General features: G+C 35.3%; 2 protein-coding genes and 3 pseudogenes across 2 annotated transcripts; 3 read left to right on the top strand and 2 right to left on the bottom strand.

The window, feature by feature from the left end:
- The first annotated feature begins 235 nt into the window (after positions 1 to 235).
- On the top strand, positions 236 to 5,827 carry LOC120150141 (annotated as a pseudogene).
- A 1,906-nt stretch (positions 5,828 to 7,733) lies between these two features.
- On the top strand, positions 7,734 to 11,658 carry LOC120150134 (annotated as a pseudogene).
- Positions 11,659 to 13,203: 1,545 nt separating this feature from the next.
- Positions 13,204 to 13,960, bottom strand: LOC120150150 (annotated as a pseudogene).
- Positions 13,961 to 14,741: 781 nt separating this feature from the next.
- Positions 14,742 to 15,948, bottom strand: LOC120150151. Its single transcript, XM_039162863.1, has 5 exons — positions 15,583 to 15,948; positions 15,412 to 15,511; positions 15,193 to 15,292; positions 14,950 to 15,038; positions 14,742 to 14,866 (listed from the first exon to the last, which is right to left on the bottom strand). Exons 1-5 carry the CDS (start codon positions 15,740 to 15,742, stop codon positions 14,746 to 14,748), a joined length of 570 nt encoding a protein of 189 aa, XP_039018794.1. The 5' UTR covers positions 15,743 to 15,948; the 3' UTR covers positions 14,742 to 14,745.
- Positions 15,949 to 17,247: 1,299 nt separating this feature from the next.
- Positions 17,248 to 18,103, top strand: LOC120150132 (probable LRR receptor-like serine/threonine-protein kinase At1g56130; the record flags this gene model as incomplete). Its single annotated transcript, XM_039162853.1, has 5 exons — positions 17,248 to 17,336; positions 17,420 to 17,576; positions 17,662 to 17,733; positions 17,817 to 17,888; positions 17,979 to 18,103. Coding segments are annotated over exons 1-5 (508 nt in total), but the record flags the coding sequence as incomplete, so codon positions are not given.
- Positions 18,104 to 19,827: the final 1,724 nt, after the last annotated feature.

Genomic DNA, 19,827 nt, shown 5'->3' with positions numbered 1-19,827 from the left:
CATCTAGGACTTGAGAGACGACCAAGAAGAAACCAAGGTTCAGGTCACACGGTACGCTCAAGGCTTATTTTAGCTCACCCCCTTCCCTTTTACCTCTTCAATCGCGAAATCGGTCTCCGATAACAGAAATTCCGACGTCAAGGCCCAACGCCTGTTCACACGCTTTGCAGTTTTTTACTTTGTATATCCCCCCGATCCCATGAATTAAACCCTAAAGCTCTTTGCTTTGATTTTATGTTCAATTTCGATTCCGTTAGAGAGAGATCGGTATCGTTTTCGTAAAAGAATAATTAAAAAAAAGGAAAAAAAAATAGATGATTCAGAGACGGAGTCCGCCCAAGCACAGGCACGATGGGACTTCGCCACTGCCTCTCGGGATGGATTGGAGTCCTCCCCCTCGTAAATGGGTTAGCTTTTCCTCCAATTGCATCTCTATTTCCTTTATTGTTTAAAGTTAGTTTTTGGAATCTGAATTAGCTCTCATTTTTTTTATGATTGTAGAGTTTAGTTATTGAATTAGTGCTTTCAGTGACTTTATGGGGGATCGAGGAAAATACAATAAAGAGGATCAGTTTTGCAAAGATGAGATTGCTACCTTGTTTAGTAATTTAGATAGTTACTTATAATTTAGAATTTTAGGTTACTTGCTTCATTTTTCATTGTTTTTAAGCATTTACAGTATTCCAATGATTTTTAACCAGCTTTTTGATACAATCATCTAGTAAAATTTAGAATTTAGGTTACTTTGCTTCCAACTTTTCATTGTGGTTTTTAAGCATTTACAGTATTCCAATTGATTTTTAAGCATTTTCAGTTTAAGCAGGATGGTCCTAGAACTCAATCACAAATTTAATGTAGAATTTTAGGTTATTTTGCTTCCCAAATTTCATTCTCAATATGAGATCACATGACATGACTCTTAAGAATTTGTAGTGTTCGTATTGATTTTTAAGCAATTCATATTGATTATTAAGCACTTTTAGCTGAATTTTACTAGTATTTTTCAGCGTGATGAGAACTCAATCAAGAATCTAGACATCATCTTAAAATAGGGATTAATTTGAAGCATTTTTATGCCAGTATATGTTTTTGTTTAGCATTAAAAGAAAAGGATTCCTTCTTTATGTTCTGATTCTGAACTTTGGCTTTGTAGAGAATTTTGATTGGATCTTGATTTTAGCACGAACTAATTGTAAATTTACCTGCAGAATGGGAAGGAAATGTTTGGCCACATGATCCTGGACAGGATGGAGTTACTCTGTACAATACCTTCTTGGGTTGTTCTTCCCAAATCAAGAGATTCGATCCTGTAGTGGTAATCACGTTTATCTATGCCATGATAAATGTTTCTAATCTGTTTTTAGTATCGAAGTTAGTGATGTGTTGAATTCTCTTTCATAAAACAAATTTTCGCCGCACCATTTATCCCTAACATTCAACATATCTAATGTATTCTTATATTACAATTCAGACTTTCAACATCTAAAGGAGGTTAAAGTCTTTATAGTGGAAATTGACACCATGGAGTTAATTTCAATTTTGAACAGACACATTGGCATTCTGTGTAATCATCATCATATAGATAGTAGCATTTGAGTCACAGTTCTCTGTTAACATTCTTAGGGGTTCAGTTTTACAGGGTACAGATTGGGTTACAATCACCAGAGGTGTGTACGACTAAACGTGTGGTATTGAGAAGATTTAATGATTTTTGAAGCTATTTACGGAAGTAAGTCCTCAAGTTGGTTTAGTTGCAACAAGAACTCCATATTAGTAAAATTGTAATGTTAGGTAACTGAAGCTTGACATGACTGCTTGAGCATAACTATGGACACAGATGATATTCATTCTGATTAAAATATATTATTGAATAATGACTTCTGTCTACAGCTAAAAGCAGCATTTCCGAAGAAAAGTCTTCCCCTGCTCCACCAAGGGGTTGTTGCGTATGAAAGCAGGGTTTTGCTGGAAGAGGTAGGTAATAGGTTTTCCTTTAATGTTTTTAATAGAAATAGTGTAGATTTCTCTTATTATCTGGAAAATGTGGCATAAATCAATTTCAGCTCTCTTTTTTCTTCTCTTGATGATCAGTACTAGCCTTTTTGGTTCCCTATAGTTGCTAATAAAAGTGGTCCTTAATAGCTAACTTAGAACTCCTTAGATCATTGTGGCATGTAACTTTGTTTTTATGGACATTTTCACGGCATTACTTTGTCCTAGAACCAGTTTGCGCAAATTGTGACATCTCTTGTTAGGCTATATTGATTGAAGCATGTCAAAGTTACCTCTGTACTTGATAGGGATAATTTGAAACGCAAACCCATAAAGGTCTTTTCTTTCATTTGTCTGATATAACTTGAAAAATCATGAAGTTTGGAATCATTTGAGTTTCAAAAATGAAACTTTTTCTTGGGCATTATAGAAACTGAAGCAGTTGATTTATGAAGTTGCAACAATAGCAATTAATTGTTAATGTGACGTGAATTTGTCCTCAAAAGTCTTAGCTTTGTTGCAGAGAAGGTGTTCATTGGAGGAGTGGATGACAAGCTGTTATCTGACATTGATTTGTCGAGAAGTGTCACAGTGGCTTCCTTTCTTGAACTAGAAGGTGCTGCGAGATCTGGTATGCATAATTCTACTTCATTAAGATGTAGTTATCTTCTGTAATTTTCCAGTAAAAGTTGATATGATAGAATCTAAGTAATAGTGGATGTCATTAGAGGATATGTATTTATCCATGATCGATATTATTTTATCATTACCTTGGATTTTTACATTTTATATATTCTTTTCAGCATTCCAAGAGGAAAATGAATGCTCCCCAGAACCGAATGCTGGACATAGTACAGTTTTATCAAATGGCGCTCCTCCCAGTTCAAACACTCATGTTGCTGGTCATCAATAACATCAGATTATGGTAGTGATACTGCTTATGAGACATCTGAGCTTGGGTCACCTAGGTTAGGGAGAGATGACAGCTCTGACATTGGTTTCGGAGATCTGACTTTGGATGAAGATTTGTCAGGTTCAATAGAAAAGTTTGTGAAGTATGGTATGTCCAACATCGATGAGGGCTTGGTTATGGGACAAACAATTTGGAGCAGCTAGAAGATTTTCCTAGGCATAAAACACACAGCAGAAACATCAATAGTACTACAGAGAAAGAAACTTATAATGGAAATGGCTAGAGCTTCATTTCTTGGCGGAACGGACTGGAAACTCTTTCCGAGCCAGAGCCAGCTAAGATGGTTGGTCATGCTCAAAAGCTATCAATTGAAAGTGTTGGAAGTGATTTAACTTCTTTGCGAGGTAGTGATATGGAAACTTAGAATTCCAGATTCATCTGTCGACCTTCCTGGAGCTTCCGAAGTTTCAAGCACCATGGCTACTCTCGGAAAACTGGATCTCTGTTTTCTGGTGGTACACAAATATTTCTTCCATTGGATCAGCGTCAGAAGATGAACAGGGTTCTTTTGACAATGCAGCAGAGACTAGTCACTGCAAAAACTGACATGGAGGATCTTATAGCAAGACTAAATCAAGAAATAGCGTGAAAGGCTATCTTACAACAAAGGTTTGTAGAAGCAGTTAGATATTATTTTTGAGAAATTTGAAAGTTATCATAATATATTACTTAGTATCAGTACATTTGAGATACTTTCAGTATTTGGGACTATTTGCAGAGACATTTAATATTTTTGAAGCTTATTTTTGATATTTCACTATATTGGTTTCCGTTTTCTTTCAATCTACATAGAGATGAAAAATGTGCAAAAGAGGATTTTTATGGTTAGCCCTTTTTAATGTATGCTCCAGTATTTGCAGATCTGTTTACGTTCCAACAAATTTTGACCAGAATCCTTCGTAGCATTCATTCTGTTTTCAACATCTATCTTCAAGTGCTTTATATTGCAATAGAGGTTAAATGAGATTTATTCTTAGTGAAGTATTAGCGATTTGGAGGTAGAATTAACATATTGGAGATTTCAGGTTAAGGATTTGGAAGTGGAACTTGAAAGCACCAAACAGAAAAGTAGAGAAAACCTGCAGCAAGCTATCCTGATTGAAAGAGATAGGTTTACTCAAATGCAGTGGGAAATGGAAGAACTTCGGCGTAAATCATTGGAAATGGAGTTGAAGTCTAATCCTAACAGGTAAAGCATATAACCCCCATTTAACATTGAAATATATTTCTTTAATAATTGCCACACGAGTGCACATGCATGGTTGATGCTATGTGCAGATATTTGTCAATTAAGGTAAATGATGAACTTGGCCTGATAAAATCATGCATGTAATGAAATTGCTTAAAATTGGTGATTGTATGTCTGTAGTCTCTTACTTCCATTAAAAGTGTATCTCCAACCCTCTGCCTCTCACTCATCCCACAGGATAAAGCCAAACTAATCTATGGGTAGGAATGTTAGGAAAATTAACTTCCATGCTTCCCTTGGACAAGCATTGCAAATCTTTTCTGAGTGCCTGGCATACAAATTTGAGGCACTTTCTGCCCTGAGAGTAAAATGTACTTACAGGTTTTTTAGTATTCACTAATAAAAATAAAACATGAGACAGGATGAGATGCAAATAACAGAGACAACTATCCATTTTGCCGCTGAGGAGAAAGATGCAATGTTGCAAGAGTTAAATGCTACTAAGGAGCAGCTGAATAGTATCTCAAAGCAATATGAAGAGCTAGAGGCTAAATCAAGAGCAGATATTAAACTTCTTGTTAAAGAAGTGAAGTCTCTTAGGAAATCCGAAAAACAACTGAAGCAGGAGGTTGGTCAATCACTATCAAAAATATCTGATGTCGAGGTAATTTCTGTACCAAAGCATCTGTTTTCTTCTCTAGACATTCAACAACAACCACCCCCACGCCGCCACACATACAGAGAGACATTAGGTGTGGTCAAAGTAAATCATCGCTAACAGATTGTCCTTGGGATTTGCAGGTACAACTAGAACACGAAAGACAAACCAGCAAACATGTAAAGACTGCTAGGGAAGAGCTGCTAAATGAATGCCGGCTTCTTCACAATAGCCTTCTTGAGTGCAATGTTAATTTGTCCACAGATGATGAAAATTTGATCAAAGATTCTTCCTTAGTCGAAGAAGCATTGGATTTGTTGACTACATCTGATGATAAAATCACTCTCCTACTTGCAGAGGTTCCTTGCTTTATGCCTTTATTCAATATTCATTTATATCAGAAATCTTTAGATAGAAATCGAAAACCTTTTCACGTTGTAAGTGTAAACCATAAATGGATTCCGGATTTTGTCTCCATCATTTTCTCTTCCCCACCACCTTCTGGTTTCTGGTAACATTTAATATAATTTTCCATTCTTTCATTATCTCATCTTCCCTGACCTTTTTCCGTTACTAATTTTTTCTCTGCACAATATGACCTAGGTGCAACTATTAGCAAAGGAAGATGCAACTGCCATCGAGGATGTCAATAATTTACACGACAGCCACTATGATGGTAGAATAGATGATGAGTTAAGGAAGATCATAGCAGACATCTTCACCGACAATGCTAAATTAAGAAAGCAGGTGAATTCTCAACTACGGTATAGACTCGAATGTGATATCGCTTCATAGAATAATGACAAGGAGTTAAAACAAATCTTAAAGAGAAATGAAATGGGGTTATTGGAATAGAGTATGAAAATCAACCACCAACAATGTCCATTACAGTTCCCGGTACGCAATCCATGCTGCTTTTATTGCATGATCTTAACAATTATAGTTGTGAATTTTGCGGTTACGTATGTATCTGTGATGCTGAGAAGATGCCCTTTTATGAAACTTATGTATTCTATTTCTGTTGTTTACTTGAATAAATAGAAAGATGAAAGTAAAAGTATCAGTGTTAGATATCCTCTAACCATGGGGCTGTTGGCCATAAAACTCTGATTAACTCTATCACAAAAACTAAAAGCCGGAAATGCTTATTACCTAAGAGTTTTATGACAGTCCTTAGATATTGACTCAAATTCTAATTAGAAATTAAGTTGGATTTTGTTATAATTCTATTGATTGAAGATTACTTTAGTGATTAAGAATTCTTATTGAATAAGGATTCTAGGTGATCAAGTATTTGATTTTATAAATAGATAATATGTATTAACCTTTAAAATTACGATAGAAAAATATTTTGGAGAGATGAAATCTTTTTATAGTCTCAAAATGAAATTTCTATGTTAATAGTGAATTATTATTCTTCTCATTCGTAGAGATAAACAAGGCCGAATCACGACGTTATATCTCACCTCCCGTTCATAATTCTCCCCAATTTCTCCAACCATACATGCATTTATCAAGTTCAGATTGCATTAATCCGTACTCCATACCCAGCATAAATATTACAAATAAGTTGAGTATATGTAAATTTTGTGAAATTTGAATCTACTAATTAGATAAAATGGATGTATATTATTTACTTTAAATTTAAATTAATTAAATTAACCGTTGAATATATAATTAACTAAAAAATCATATTTATTAAGTTTTTTCTAACTGGAAAAAAAGTAAATAATGATGTATATTTGCAAGTCATTTTCTTAGTACATATTTAGATTTCTTGTTCTTACGTTTCATTTACTTCCACTCCTTTGCTTAAAATATGTTGGTGGGAGTGGACACCACTTTTTCTCCCCTAACTAATAAATGGCACAATGTGATTCACATAGCGTTGAAAAAGCCTCCCTCCATACAACAAAGTGTGAGGGTCAAGAAAAAAAAGCTTACTAATCACTCGATCATATTTATATTTGTAAATTAATTATAAATAATATTTAATTTTAATTATTTGAATTACGTTCAAATAATCATGTTAAACTATACAGAACATTGAGAGAATTATGATATGAAAAACTAAAACATGATAGAAAATAAAACAATAACATGAAAACAATGGTCATATACGAGTAGTAAGACTACTTCAAATAAAGAGGTTGAATATCAAGAAATAAATCATTTAAATAGTTCATATCAACTTTTGAGTGATTCTATATGGACTAATTTGTTCAAATATGTCATTCAAATTTAAAAATAAATAAATATGTATTCATTATAAGATGTTATAGGCAAGTTTAATTCTTTAAAATTAATAAAAATTGAATTTTATTGCACTGACAACGTTAATGAAAAATATATATAGAAATTTATTGAACGAATAATCACAAATAGAACGATAAATTATTTGTATATAGATCTATTAACTTTATACCTGGTCATGAAGTGATATATTTTAATTTTTATTTTAAAAAGATAAAATTATAATGAAAAATGAAAAAAGGCAATAATGAAAAAAATCAACGTTTGCTTTATTTAAAAATTGAAATTTTAAGATTTAGATTATAAAAATAAAAACATTATTGATAAATGTGTAGTATCTTATATAATTATGTCTTAATTTGATATTGAATCCATTCAGATAATTACATGTGGTGTTGTCTAGAGCTACAAACTCTCATACTTCCCCTGGTCCAAAACGTTACACGTGCATCTTCACAGACATCTTTCAAGTTTAAAAAAAACACAAAGTTCTGCCTTGTGACAAATGGCGTACATGTATTGGTGAATTCAAATTTCGTCCGTAGGTATCGGACGCATGCGATCACTCACCCCCATCTTGCACGTAGGCCATCGTTAATTATCCGAATCTCAAATTTCTTTTTCGTTTTGTTTATTGTTGTAGCCAGCGAGTGGCGTAGAAATCTAGATTCTCCCTTTGCTCAAGTAAGCTCCTCTCCTTCTTCTTCTTCATTGAAACCCTTGCCTCATCTTCAAGCACCGTTTCATTCGAGCTTGAAACTTGGTATATTGTTCAAAATCAAAGGTCGCGCTTCTAATTAATGAAGGGATTAAAGGGATGGTTTTTGTTGGAGTAAATTAGAAGAGATTAGGGGATGCGAGCTTTGCTCAATACCTAAAATCATGGGCTTCGCTGCTTCTTTTCGACCCCATCATCTCCCAGCTACCTTTCCTCTTCGTTCCCGCGAGGTGCGTTCTCCATCTCTTTATTATTTTTCCTTTTTTTTGGATTTCCCAATTATTTTGTTTGTTTTACTCATCATCTTTCAGTATTCTGGAATCTACATGCTAACTCGAATGTTTATTTTTAGTTGGGATTCTTGAATCCACTGATTTTTTTTTGCCGAGCTTAATCCATGCTTCTTTAATGCAAGAGAGTGAAAATTCTTTAAAAAGTATATAGTAAAATGGGTAAATTTAGCAGAAGGAAACCATGGCAATCATTTTCTGGATTTCATGGAAAACAAAGCCGTTCTAGATTTGTGTTTAATGGATAGTAAAAGAAAAAAATGGATGTATCATTGTTTTGGCAGATTTGATATTGTTGGATTGATAATTTCAACATTCGAATAGTAGATTTACTATTTTCATATTATATTTAATATTTGCAGGGATATCGATCTTAATATACCCTGACTTCATATTATATTTTATGGTATAGTGATCGAAGATTAGTTGTTGATTAAGTTTATTTAAATAGAAAGGATTTTGATATCTATATATGGAGAGAGGTTATGCTTTAACATGGAGAGTTTGGAGGATTATAATCTTGTTTTGATCCTTGCAACTATTAGAGCCTATATTGTAGAGATAATCATGTAGTGACATGGGAAAGTGTCTTGCGATACATCAGATTTTAGTAGACATATACACCAAGTTTGTAAGATGTAGGAAATTTTTTTATTTGTATTCTTCGCTGTCTCTAAGCTTACACGAGATTATTTGTTTCTCATCCGTGGAGATAAATAAGGCCAAACCACGTTAAATCCAATCTTGTATGTGATCTATTTCATGTTAATCTTGTATTGTTCATCTTTCCGCTTACATATTTCTAACCTGTTCAATGCAGAAGTATTGTGTATTTGAATATAGCATTTTATTTTATACGGATATATTATCCAATAAATTGTTATATGATTCATGCGTGTATATATTGTGTAAAATATTGGGATTCAGACTAATATATTTTAAAAAATTATCCCTAATTACTGTTTTCCTAGTGAATGAGTAGTTATTTATAGTTTAGCAATGTTTTTATGCAGTTATCTTCCTTGAGGCGCGGTTGGAAACAGAAAACGCTACCTTTTGCGGCAGTAACAATAGGGAAAGATCATTCCATTCTTATTGTCAAATCTGGGTTAAATAACAGCAAGTCTAGCATCAATGACAACGGGGCATCTGAAACTGCAAAAGTTCTTCTCGAGAGGTTGTTTGCACAGACCCAGAAACTCGAACAAGGAATGAGCAGAGATGGTGAACCGCTCGAGGATTTTCATGTTGGTTTCGACCTTCAGACTCTGGAGTCTGATCTGCTTGCTGCTCTGACGGCATTGAAGCAGAAGGAAGATGATCTGCAGGATGCTGAGAAAATGGTCGTGTTGGAGCAAAGTGAGTTAACCCGTGCAAAAGATGAGTTGGAGCGACGGGAGAAAGAAATTGCTGTCGCATCTTCTAAGCATGAAAAACTGGAAGAGCAGCTGAAGCAGGCAATCTTGCATTTGCTTCTCAAGCCAGCCAGATAGAAGATTTGAAGCTTCAACTCAATGAGCGAGATCAGGAGGTCGGTGTTGCACAATCTGCACTGTCTGCAAAAGAAGATGAAATTGATAAAATGAGGCATGAATTGGTAAAGAAGAGTGAGGAAGCTGAGAAGATCCGATCTGAACTTGCATCAAAGTCTCAGATCCTGAATGAAGCCAACGAAGTTGTGAAGAAACAAGAAATCGAGCTTCGAGAACTCCGAGAAGCAATTCAGGAGAAAGAAGAGCAGTTAGAAACGTCCGTGAGTCTTAGGAAACTTGAAGAGGAGAAGCTGAAAATTGCTGAGTCTAAATTGGAGCAGCAGACCATGGAGTGGTTATCAGCCCAAGAAGAACTGAAGAAACTCGCAGAAGAAGCATCTAAGCACATGGGAGAAGCTAATGAGACCTTTAACGATTTCACCAGAGTGAAGCAACTACTTGCTGATGTTAGGTCCGAGTTGGTTTCTTCTCAGAAATCTCTAGCATCTTCGAGACAGCAAATGGAACAACAAGAACAGTTATTGAAAAGGCAACTTGAAGAGCTTGAAGAACAGAGGACAAGTGTTGCATCATACATGGAAAGTTTGAAAAATGCCCAGATAGAAGTAGAGAGTGAAAGAGTGAAGCTTAGGGTTGTAGAGGCTGGGAATAAGGATCTTGAACGAGATTTATCCGTGGAAAGGGAACTACTAGAAGAGTTACAGGAGGAACTGAAGAAAGAGAAATCTTCACTTCAGCAGGCTATCCAGGATGCCTCTTTTCTTCGACAGCAGTTAGAGCAGAAGAATGCTGAGTTTGGTGATATGAGCAATGTTCTGCAAAATAAAGAAGCGGAGTTGGTAGAGGCTAAACTAGAAATCCAGCATCTGAAATCTGAGCAAGCTTCTGTGCAGCTTATCTTGGAGGAGAAAAACCAGGAACTCTCCGATGCCAAAAAGAAGTTAGAACAGTTAAATCAGGAGATTGCAGAGCTAAAGATGCTTATGAGCAGTAAAGAAAATCAGCTCACTCAAGCAACTGCTTTATTGAAGGAGAAGACGAATATGTTCTGAGAGTACAAGATGAGTTGAGTGATACAAAGATGAAGTTCTCTGAAGCTGAAACTGTGATAGAACGAATTGCAGAACTCACGAGCAGACTAGTTACCTCTGTTAAGGATGAAGATAACAATTTGTTGAGGCCTGTTGATGATATTGGCCATGAGTTAATGCATCAGCTGGTAGATAGACCTTCTAATGATTCCAGATTGCAGAAGAAACAGCTTGAAACCGAACTCAAATTGACTAAAGAGACCTTAAAAGAAAAAGAAATGGAAGTTCTTGTTGCACAGAGGGTCCTCACAATAAAAGATGAGGAGCTCAAAACAGTTCTTGGGAGGTTGGAAGCCAGAGAAAAAGAACTAAAAAGGTTGAAGGAAGAAATGATTGAAGATGCCAATGATATGAAGAAGCTTTATGCTTTGGCACAAGAGAGAATTGGGGGAGAAGTATTGGTGATTTGGCCATTGAGAAGCTGCAACTTGAGGCAGCTGAACTGGAAGTTGAAGCTGCCACAAGCGCTCTTCAAAAACTTGCTGAAATGAGCCATGAACTTTTGATTAAAGCTAGCACAAGTGTTGAGGCCGATTCTGATACCAGTATCTTACTGCAAAGTTGTTCCGATCCTATGATCAAGAACGACGAAAGTTTCACTGAAGTTAAAACAGGAGTAGCTAGGCTTTCAGCTTTGACAGAGCAGCTAGTGAAAGATGCTGGACTTGCTGGTGCACACCTGCGAAGTTAAAGCTCCTGACCTGATGTTGCATCTAAATATGTGACTGTTTTCACTCGCAGTGAGAGGGTGGCATCAGGGAGGTAGCTTGTTCAGCTAAGCAGAAATTCGGGTTGTAGGTTAGCTGCTTGCATCTTGATCATTAATCATGTTCTCATCGATCATGCAGATGTCGAAACTTACTGTACTTTTTTGCTGAGTTGAACTCCATGAACTTCTTGTCCCTTTCTCTGAAGTAGACTTAGGCAATTTGTGTACTTGTATCATGTCATGTATTTTATCATGTTATAAACATATTTAAGGTGTTTTATTTTTATGTAAATTTTGATTCTATAAAACCTTAAACCAGAGTTCTGTATTCAATAGTTTTGGTAACTTTTATATTAAGCTATTTTCTACTTTTAATTTGTAATTACCTTTTACATTTCGTATAATTTTGCAAAAGGAAACTAGATGATGTTCATTTCTACTTTTAATTTGTAATTACCTTTTACATTTCGTATAATTTTGCAAAAGGAAACTAGATGATGTTCATTGGAGTACGTATTATTAGGATGTCTCTTCCCTTGCATACTTATTGGTTGACTTGATTTGAACAGATAAAAAACCCGAGTTTTATGGAATTGACGTAGGCCATGTCTCATGAATTATTTGGAGGATTATCTAAATATTTTGTAGCTATCTTGCACGCATATAAGACTTTCCATTTTCCAACATGGTTGAACACTTCATTGTCGATTTTGAGGTATTGTTCTTGCGCATTCTGTGGAAGAGAAAATGGATGCATACAACTGTGCATCTTTGATGCTGCAATTGTTCTTGGTGAGCTTGTATAAATTCAGTTGATTATCAAACGTTGTGCTGTTGAAGTTTATACAGCTTGTCTGCAGGAATGATTGGCGTCAACCTATTGCAAGAGAAGCCAAGTTAGCGTGCTCCATTGATTCTTGGCCCTTTGTTCCACAACTACCAGTTGGCTGATGGAACAATATTACCTTTTGTCGATCATTTTCATTAAAGTAAGAAGCAGCAAAAGCAGTCGGCATTAGTTTTGAAACTGTTTTTTCTCCCATATTCATTGGCTAATGTTCAACTTTCACCAATGGCTATCACTGGAAGTGACAGTAACCCCCTTCAAAGGAATCAATTTCTCTTGCTCCAATGGCGGCTGCTTGTGATATTCAAAGCATATTATAAATCCTTTGGTTTTGTCGAGGGGAAATGTAGGATTGCGGCAGCTGTAGGCAGTTAATTTTTTAAATTTTGAGAGTCACAACCGGTAATTTTGATAAACTGAAGAAGATGATACACGATTTGTGAAGAGAGAAATTGAGAGTTTAAGATCTCTAGTCATGGATGATGCCTTTTTTTTTCAAATTTAGGTGGAGAGTAAAACTGGTGATTCTGATAAATTGAAGAAGATGATATACAATATGTGGAGAGAAATCGATTCAGGATTTATTCTCTAATCATAGATGGTGATTTTTATGTTAGATTAATGTTAAACTTAAACTAACAAGATAAAAATATATGACTATCGGATATCGGATTTAACTCTAACAAATTAGATGAGTTTATCAATAATCATTTTAAGAAATTGTAATTGATTGGAGGCTTCCAGAAAATTTGGAGACTTCGATCAACAAAAGAATTCCTCTTAAACTTCAATAGATACAAGTGTGGAGTATAACAGGTTTCCTTGAAGAAACTGAACAAGTACAATCCCCCCAACCCAAATTGATTCTCACTTGAGAAAACTAGTTTCATAGATGAACTTAACTCGGAATATAATCAAGCAACCCTATGAACATAACCCATAAATAAAAGGAAAGAAAGAAAAACAAAGGGTTCAGATTTCAATAAGTACATAGAGTCGTCCAATGCTATAAATATGTGAAATTTAGAGAGGAAGCACCTTGTTGACAATGTCCTGACTGAGAGCAGCAATCTGGGAATCAAGTGACTTAATGGTCTCTTCTTTCTGATTCTCCAAATTAGCCAAAGCCTCCTGCAATTCAGCCTCAACTTTCTTCCTTCCTTCAGCCAGTTTCTGCTCAACTTCCAACTGAGTCTCTTTCTTCATCTTATTCAAAGCGGCTGAAATCTCTGCCCTTGCAGCTCTCATGATAGCATTGGCTTGTTCTTCAAGCTGCTTCACTTCCTCAGACGTGTCCTTCACGCCGGAAAGCTTCTTCTTTATGGCTGCATCTCTCTCGTCCATGAATTTCCCCAGGGGGTGAAGTAGACCTTGTCGAGAGCAAACATGAGGAGCAAGAACTGAACCATCATGATTGGGAGAGTTAAGTTGAAATAAAAAAGTGCAGCCTTTTCTATCTCTGCAGCAAGTGAAGGTGGGGCAAAGGACAAAGAGGTGAGTGTGAAGATGGAGATGGATTTGAGAGTGGGGATTTGTTGGGCTTTTAAGAACTTTGGAATGGGGATTTTGGGAAAGGAAAGCTGTGGAGTTTTCTGAAGTTTGGGTTTTGAAGGGAAGGAAGATGAAGCAACAATGGTGGTCACAGGTTTTGAGGAAGCCATTATCATGCTGGCCATGGCTTCTGGTTTTTGATGAAATGAGGGAAATGGCGAGTCTTTTGAGCTTTTGGGATGTCTAAGGTGGGATTTTTTTGTTTGTTTGTAATTTTCGGTTTAAATTGCAGAAAAAAAGAATGGGTTTTTCCAATTTTGTTTGGAGATGACGATGAGTGTGAAATTTTGCAGAATGTTATCTCATTATTTGCCACACAAATTGAGGAGAAATACAACTTTCTATTTGATCATCCTAGTGTTTTTATTATTATTAAATCATTTTTATATGATAATTTTTTATTATCTTTTAATTTTTATTTATTATCAGCAATTTAATTACGTGTTGGTTAAATAAAGTCAAGAGAAATTAATTTGTGAGGATAATGAGATTTAAACCCTTATTCCCTTATAAGGAGGTCAATAACATGGTTAACGATCTAGACATCTTAGTTGTGTTAGTTTCATTAAAATAATATTTATACCTTCATTTAAAAATAAAAAAATAATTTTTTATATTTTGTTAACCCATCAATATTCATTGTTTGAACGGTTTAACGATAACAAGATTAATATGTGATTATTCATTGACAGTTGATCTATATAATATATAATTGATTAGTGTTTTTCTTCTGGGATTGACGTTTTCTTCTTCTTCTTGAAGATAAAGATATTTATATGATAAATTTGTGCTTAAGGTTCTACTTTATTTATGTTGATATGTTAATTCTGGTCTTTGTTCCTAATAATATAAACGTATTTTATATTTAAATATGACAGCATATTGAGAATCAAATAGTGGTACCAAATTATGAAGATTTTGGTTTGAAACTTTCACCAGAAAGCACACCGACTTGATCCGTTTCTGAAAGTTTCCGTATCTTTATTCTTTAAAAGGTGAACACTTTGAACACGACGACCATAACCCACCACATCTTCCTTCTTTTATTACCTCGTAAATGTCTTCTTCTTCTTCTTCATCTTCAAGTTCATCCACCAACAGCCTGCAATTTCCCAAGCAGCTTCATCATCTTCCCATGTCGAGTTCATGTTAGTGTTAAAACAGGGTTAATAAAGAGAGGCTTACTGATATGAATGGTTTTGAGGAACAGTCTCTTTACTTTTCGGAATCTTTATCGAGTTGGTGCTGGTGGACACATGTCTAATGAAATGAAGCTGAAGAGAACAGGAAAAGGAAGAAGAAGAAGAAGAAGAAGAAGAAGAAGAAGAAGAAGAAGAAGAAGAAGAAGAAGAAGAAGAAGAGATCAATGCAGGTAATTGTGGGGACAGAAATATGATGTTGTAAGAGAAGAGGAAACATGGTACGAACCTGATCGGCATCCTTGATGCCATAGTTTACGATCAGGTCGGTGTCTTGGATCAACTTCTGATCACCATAAGACAAGCAGAAGTGTCCCCAGACATGTATCCTCCATGTCCCAAAATGCAGATTCATATGAATCCATGTCACAACCAAGCAACTCAATGTCAACAACACGTACCGATGGATAACATGCAAGAAAAACATATGATAGAAACATGAAGTTACCATGAAATCTTGTCGGGACCATCGTTTGGCATATGATCAAAAACATTCTGCACCCCTAGCTTGAGATCTGCAACGGTAGCCGACTTTAAAACCTCGACATCTGCCGGAAAAAAATAGATGTTAATGGAAACCCAATGTTATTTGGGATGGGCAAGGAAGTAGGAAAAGCACCAAAGGAAGAGCCATCCAATTTGCGAATGCAGAGGCTGACGGTTTCTTCGGGAAGCTTCGAATAATGGAAAGTCTTCCGAGAAGAACCATTGTCAACCGCCGGGGATGGCATCGACGGCAGCTTCGAAGTTGAATTTTCCTCCACTTTGAGTCTCAACATGCTGTCAATCTGTCAAAAAAACAGGAGGAAAACAGACGAAAAGAGGGTAATGGGGAAAGAGAAAAAGAGGTAGCGTGAGAGAATATCCGGTTTTGTCTCTGGAAAAACCAGGTGTCAAAGGCTCAACTCATTTTGATTCTTTGGGAACAGGGACGATCTGTCGGTCGTTGGAGATTCAAAGAGAGAATAATGGAATGTGCGTTTCTCGTTATCTTTCCATATTAGCTATGTTTAGGAGGTTATTCGATAGGACCAAAAATTAAATCGAACTTAAAAATCAATTCATTAATCATTTAAAAATTGAATTATTTTAGTCATATTTTTTATTTGATTCTTTTTTACTCTATGGAATGTATCCATGAATGTAAAAACGTTTTGCTCTCAAGATATTCAGCAAAGAACTCCTTTCAGGCGAGGCACTAGACCAGAATCCGGTGATTTTCAACAATATAACATTTCCTATGAGAAGCAACGGCATGAAAGCGAATTGAATTACATTTACCTTCCAACCATAGAAGATGAAGAATACTTCTGAGTTCTGTCCTGCAAGAAGGAACTCACCAGGGACGGGCGTAGACCATTATAAAATTCTAACCGAACGAATATCAATAAAAAATATAAAAATATCACAATCATGGCAAACACAACTATAGTTCGCCTAAGAGTAGTGTACATGGGAACTCACTGCGCGTAACGAGCTTTCAGGGAGCAAGACAAAGAACCATTTTTTATCAGCCAAGTATCAAGAAAACACTGGGGGGGGGGAAATCTTGATCACTGCAATAAGTAAACAATTATCCAACAGATCGAAACATAATAGTACCATGTAAAGCAAAGAGGTTCGTGTAAGAGGAAGGGAACCAAACTCGTATTGCTATAAAAAATATAAAGCTCATATTACTTATTTTCTAAAATGATTTGAACAACCTATTAAACCTAAAAAATGCAATCAACAGTTTTATGTAAGATTATCAAAATATATACTGTTTGATCATAGTCAAAGAAGTCTAGTTTAGTTCCAACGACAAAGAGTTAAAACCTGTGGTAGCATTTTAACCTTATCTAGTTGATTTCAATTGTCACCAATGAATCCGCAGAGAATTGGTCGAAAGTCAATACAAAGATTAGTTGTTATGTCAACGTCAAAGAAGCTAAGACAAGAACTAAAGCACAAGCATTAGCTTTTCTCCCTCACAACAAAGTGGTAACACAACCTGATTAACCCTTTTGTTCTACGCTTTTATATTACAGAATAATACCCTTGAATCCGGGCAGTCAAAAGAAGCCTCCTCAAACAATGACTGCTTAGCCTTCATTCTCCTTGTTCTTCCATTGTTGTAAGAATCTTCCTCGTCCATCTCTTCTCCTTCATTTAATTTTCTTTCCTTTGTAAATTGTATGGCCGGCCTTACTTTTAATCCATCTCTTTCTCCTTACATGTCCCATCACTTGGACTAAAAGTGTGTATATATTATGCATCAGTTCATACACGTCTTGTACTGCTACTCGGCCATGGGGTTCCTCAGCTTTACTCTGCTGATTCTTGGGCTGCTTCGTCTTGTTTCTGCACAACAAACCACTGATCCAAATGAAGGTCTATATGCAAAAAACCATTTATCTTTTATAGAACGATCTGCAGTTTTCATACATGTTTTGATCTGCTTTTTTCTTTCTCAGTGGCTGCCCTTAGAACGATCATAAGTTACTGGAACCTTGGAAGTAAGATCAATCTAACAATGGACCCTTGCAACCAAACTGCACCATGGGCCACTGAGGATTCTAACCCTCGTGTTGCCTGTGACTGCTCCAGCAATCCATGCCACATCACTCATTTGTCAGCTTACAAGCATCACCATGATTCATTTCTTTTGTTTGCTGTTTTGGGTTTATTGACCTGAACTTGTTTTAAACATCTGCAGGAAGATTTATGCTTTGGATGTCAAGGGTGAGATACCCAAAGAATTGTTTGAGCTTAAGGAGTTAATGGACTTGTATGAGACCGAAATTTTTGAACTTTGATTCCGTTGTTTTAGCCATTGTTTTAGATTGATCTGATATGTCAACTTTGATGCAGGAACCTCGGTCAGAATGTGTTGAACAGTTCTGTTCCGGCCGAAATCGGACAACTATCGAAGATGCAATACCTGTAACTCTCTTAAACTGCTACTGTTGAGCTCATTTATATGAAAGGAACTTGAATTATTACTAACGCCTTTTTGTTTGAACAATTCAACAGTAGCTTAGGCATAAACAATTTAACAGGTGCAGTCCCTTCAGAGCTTGGCAATTTAACCCAGTTGCTTTCCCTGTTAAGTTCATATCTATCTGCAATATCTTCAACATTTTTCATATTCTTTTTTGGTTTTAAAATTAACCAAGATCCCATAATCATATTTATGAAAGAATTATATTGAACCATTTGATTATTACTAAAGGTGATATACTAATGGTTTAACTAGTAGTATAATACAAAATGAGAATAAAATATGCATCATTTTATTATTTATCAAGTTAATAGTAATAATAATAATAAATTATTCATTTACTTAGACTTAATTATCGGGTTAAAATCAGGTCGAAGTAAAGTTTGGATCGAATATGGGTAAATTAAATTCGGGTTGTTTTCGGTTTGGGTGATTTCGGTTCGGGTTGATTTTGGTTCGGGTTGCTATTGGTTCGTGTTACTTTCGGTTCGGATGGTTTTCGGTTCAACAAAAATTCGGGTCGATTTTGGTTCGATTCGGTTCATTTCGGGTTTCAGATCAATTTTAGGTCATCATATTTTGGTCTATATCGGGTCTCGAATCGGGTAAATCGGTTCGGGTAATCGGGTACGAGTCAACTTTGCCAGGTCTAATATTAAATAGTGTTTTTGGTTCGTTGGGATAAAGAGTTATATAGTAAAATAATGGCAAAATTAGTACTTAATGTTTATTGAAATGGTCGTTTTGACCCATATTCTTGTTTTGGAGCATTTCGGCCCCCTAACGTTTTATTTTAGGGCAAAAAGACCCCTAATATTTAAAAGAATAATCACTTTGACCCTTATTCATTTTTTCTAGAACATTTTGGAGCCCAACGTTTTATTTTAGGGGCAAAACCCCTCTATTTTAGAGCGATAATGGTGTTTTAACTAACGGTTTCCCTCTTTAGTAAAGGTTTTTTGCTCCAAAATGAAACGTTGGGATAAAAATATTTTAAAAAAATAATAGGGGCTAAAATGACCATTTTAGTAAATGTTGGGGGCTGATTTTTACATTATGCCTAAAGTAATTTAGGATAAACTACACAAATGGTTCATTGACTACAGGGAGATACTTTGTTGAGTATTCCAACTATTAAAAGTTATAAAATGGTCCCTCGACTATAGGGTGTTGTTTTGTTGAGTCATCAACTATTAAAAGCTACGAAATGGTCACCCGACTATTCATATGTTTCATACTCATACTTTTATGTTAACAATGTGCGGTTGTCTGAGTTTGACGTTAACTTATTGACTGAGATATGACAAAATCTAATACCAAAATCGTGAGTTGTATTTTGTAGATCAACTCTTCATTTACATTATGTCGACAAGTCAATGCTTGAAACATTTTGTCGTCAAGCTAGTGCTTGAAAGCAACGACGATACCACTAGACATCATTAACATATTTTATCATATCTCAATCAACAGGTTAACATCCATGTCAAACGATCATTGATTTTTTCTTTTACAGAAAATTACAAGTTTTAAACATATTAATAGTCAAATGACATTTTGTAGCTTTTAATAGTCAGGGACTTGACAAATATTGTCACATAGTCAAACAATTATTTTATAATTTTTTATGGCTGTGGATTCAACAAACCAGCGTCCTATGATTGGGTACTATGTATATACTTTACTCATTAATTTATACATGTATTTGTTTAAATTATTATGCATTATGTTTGTTTGTTTAATTAATATATTTTATTATATTTTACAAAATAAACAAAACTATGCTAATTAAAGGTAGGGTAAATTGTTCAAATATCATTTAGCCTTAGGTTATATATTATTTTTATCATTGAAATTTAAATTATTTTAATTTTAATAATGAAA

Source organism: Hibiscus syriacus, unplaced genomic scaffold (assembly GCF_006381635.1).
Source record: "Hibiscus syriacus cultivar Baekdansim isolate YM2019G1 unplaced genomic scaffold, ASM638163v2 tig00111014_pilon, whole genome shotgun sequence".
Classification (NCBI taxonomy): Eukaryota; Viridiplantae; Streptophyta; class Magnoliopsida; order Malvales; family Malvaceae; genus Hibiscus; species Hibiscus syriacus.
The sequence above is the reverse complement of the archived record's forward strand: the minus strand, read 5'-3'. Positions and strand labels throughout refer to the sequence as shown.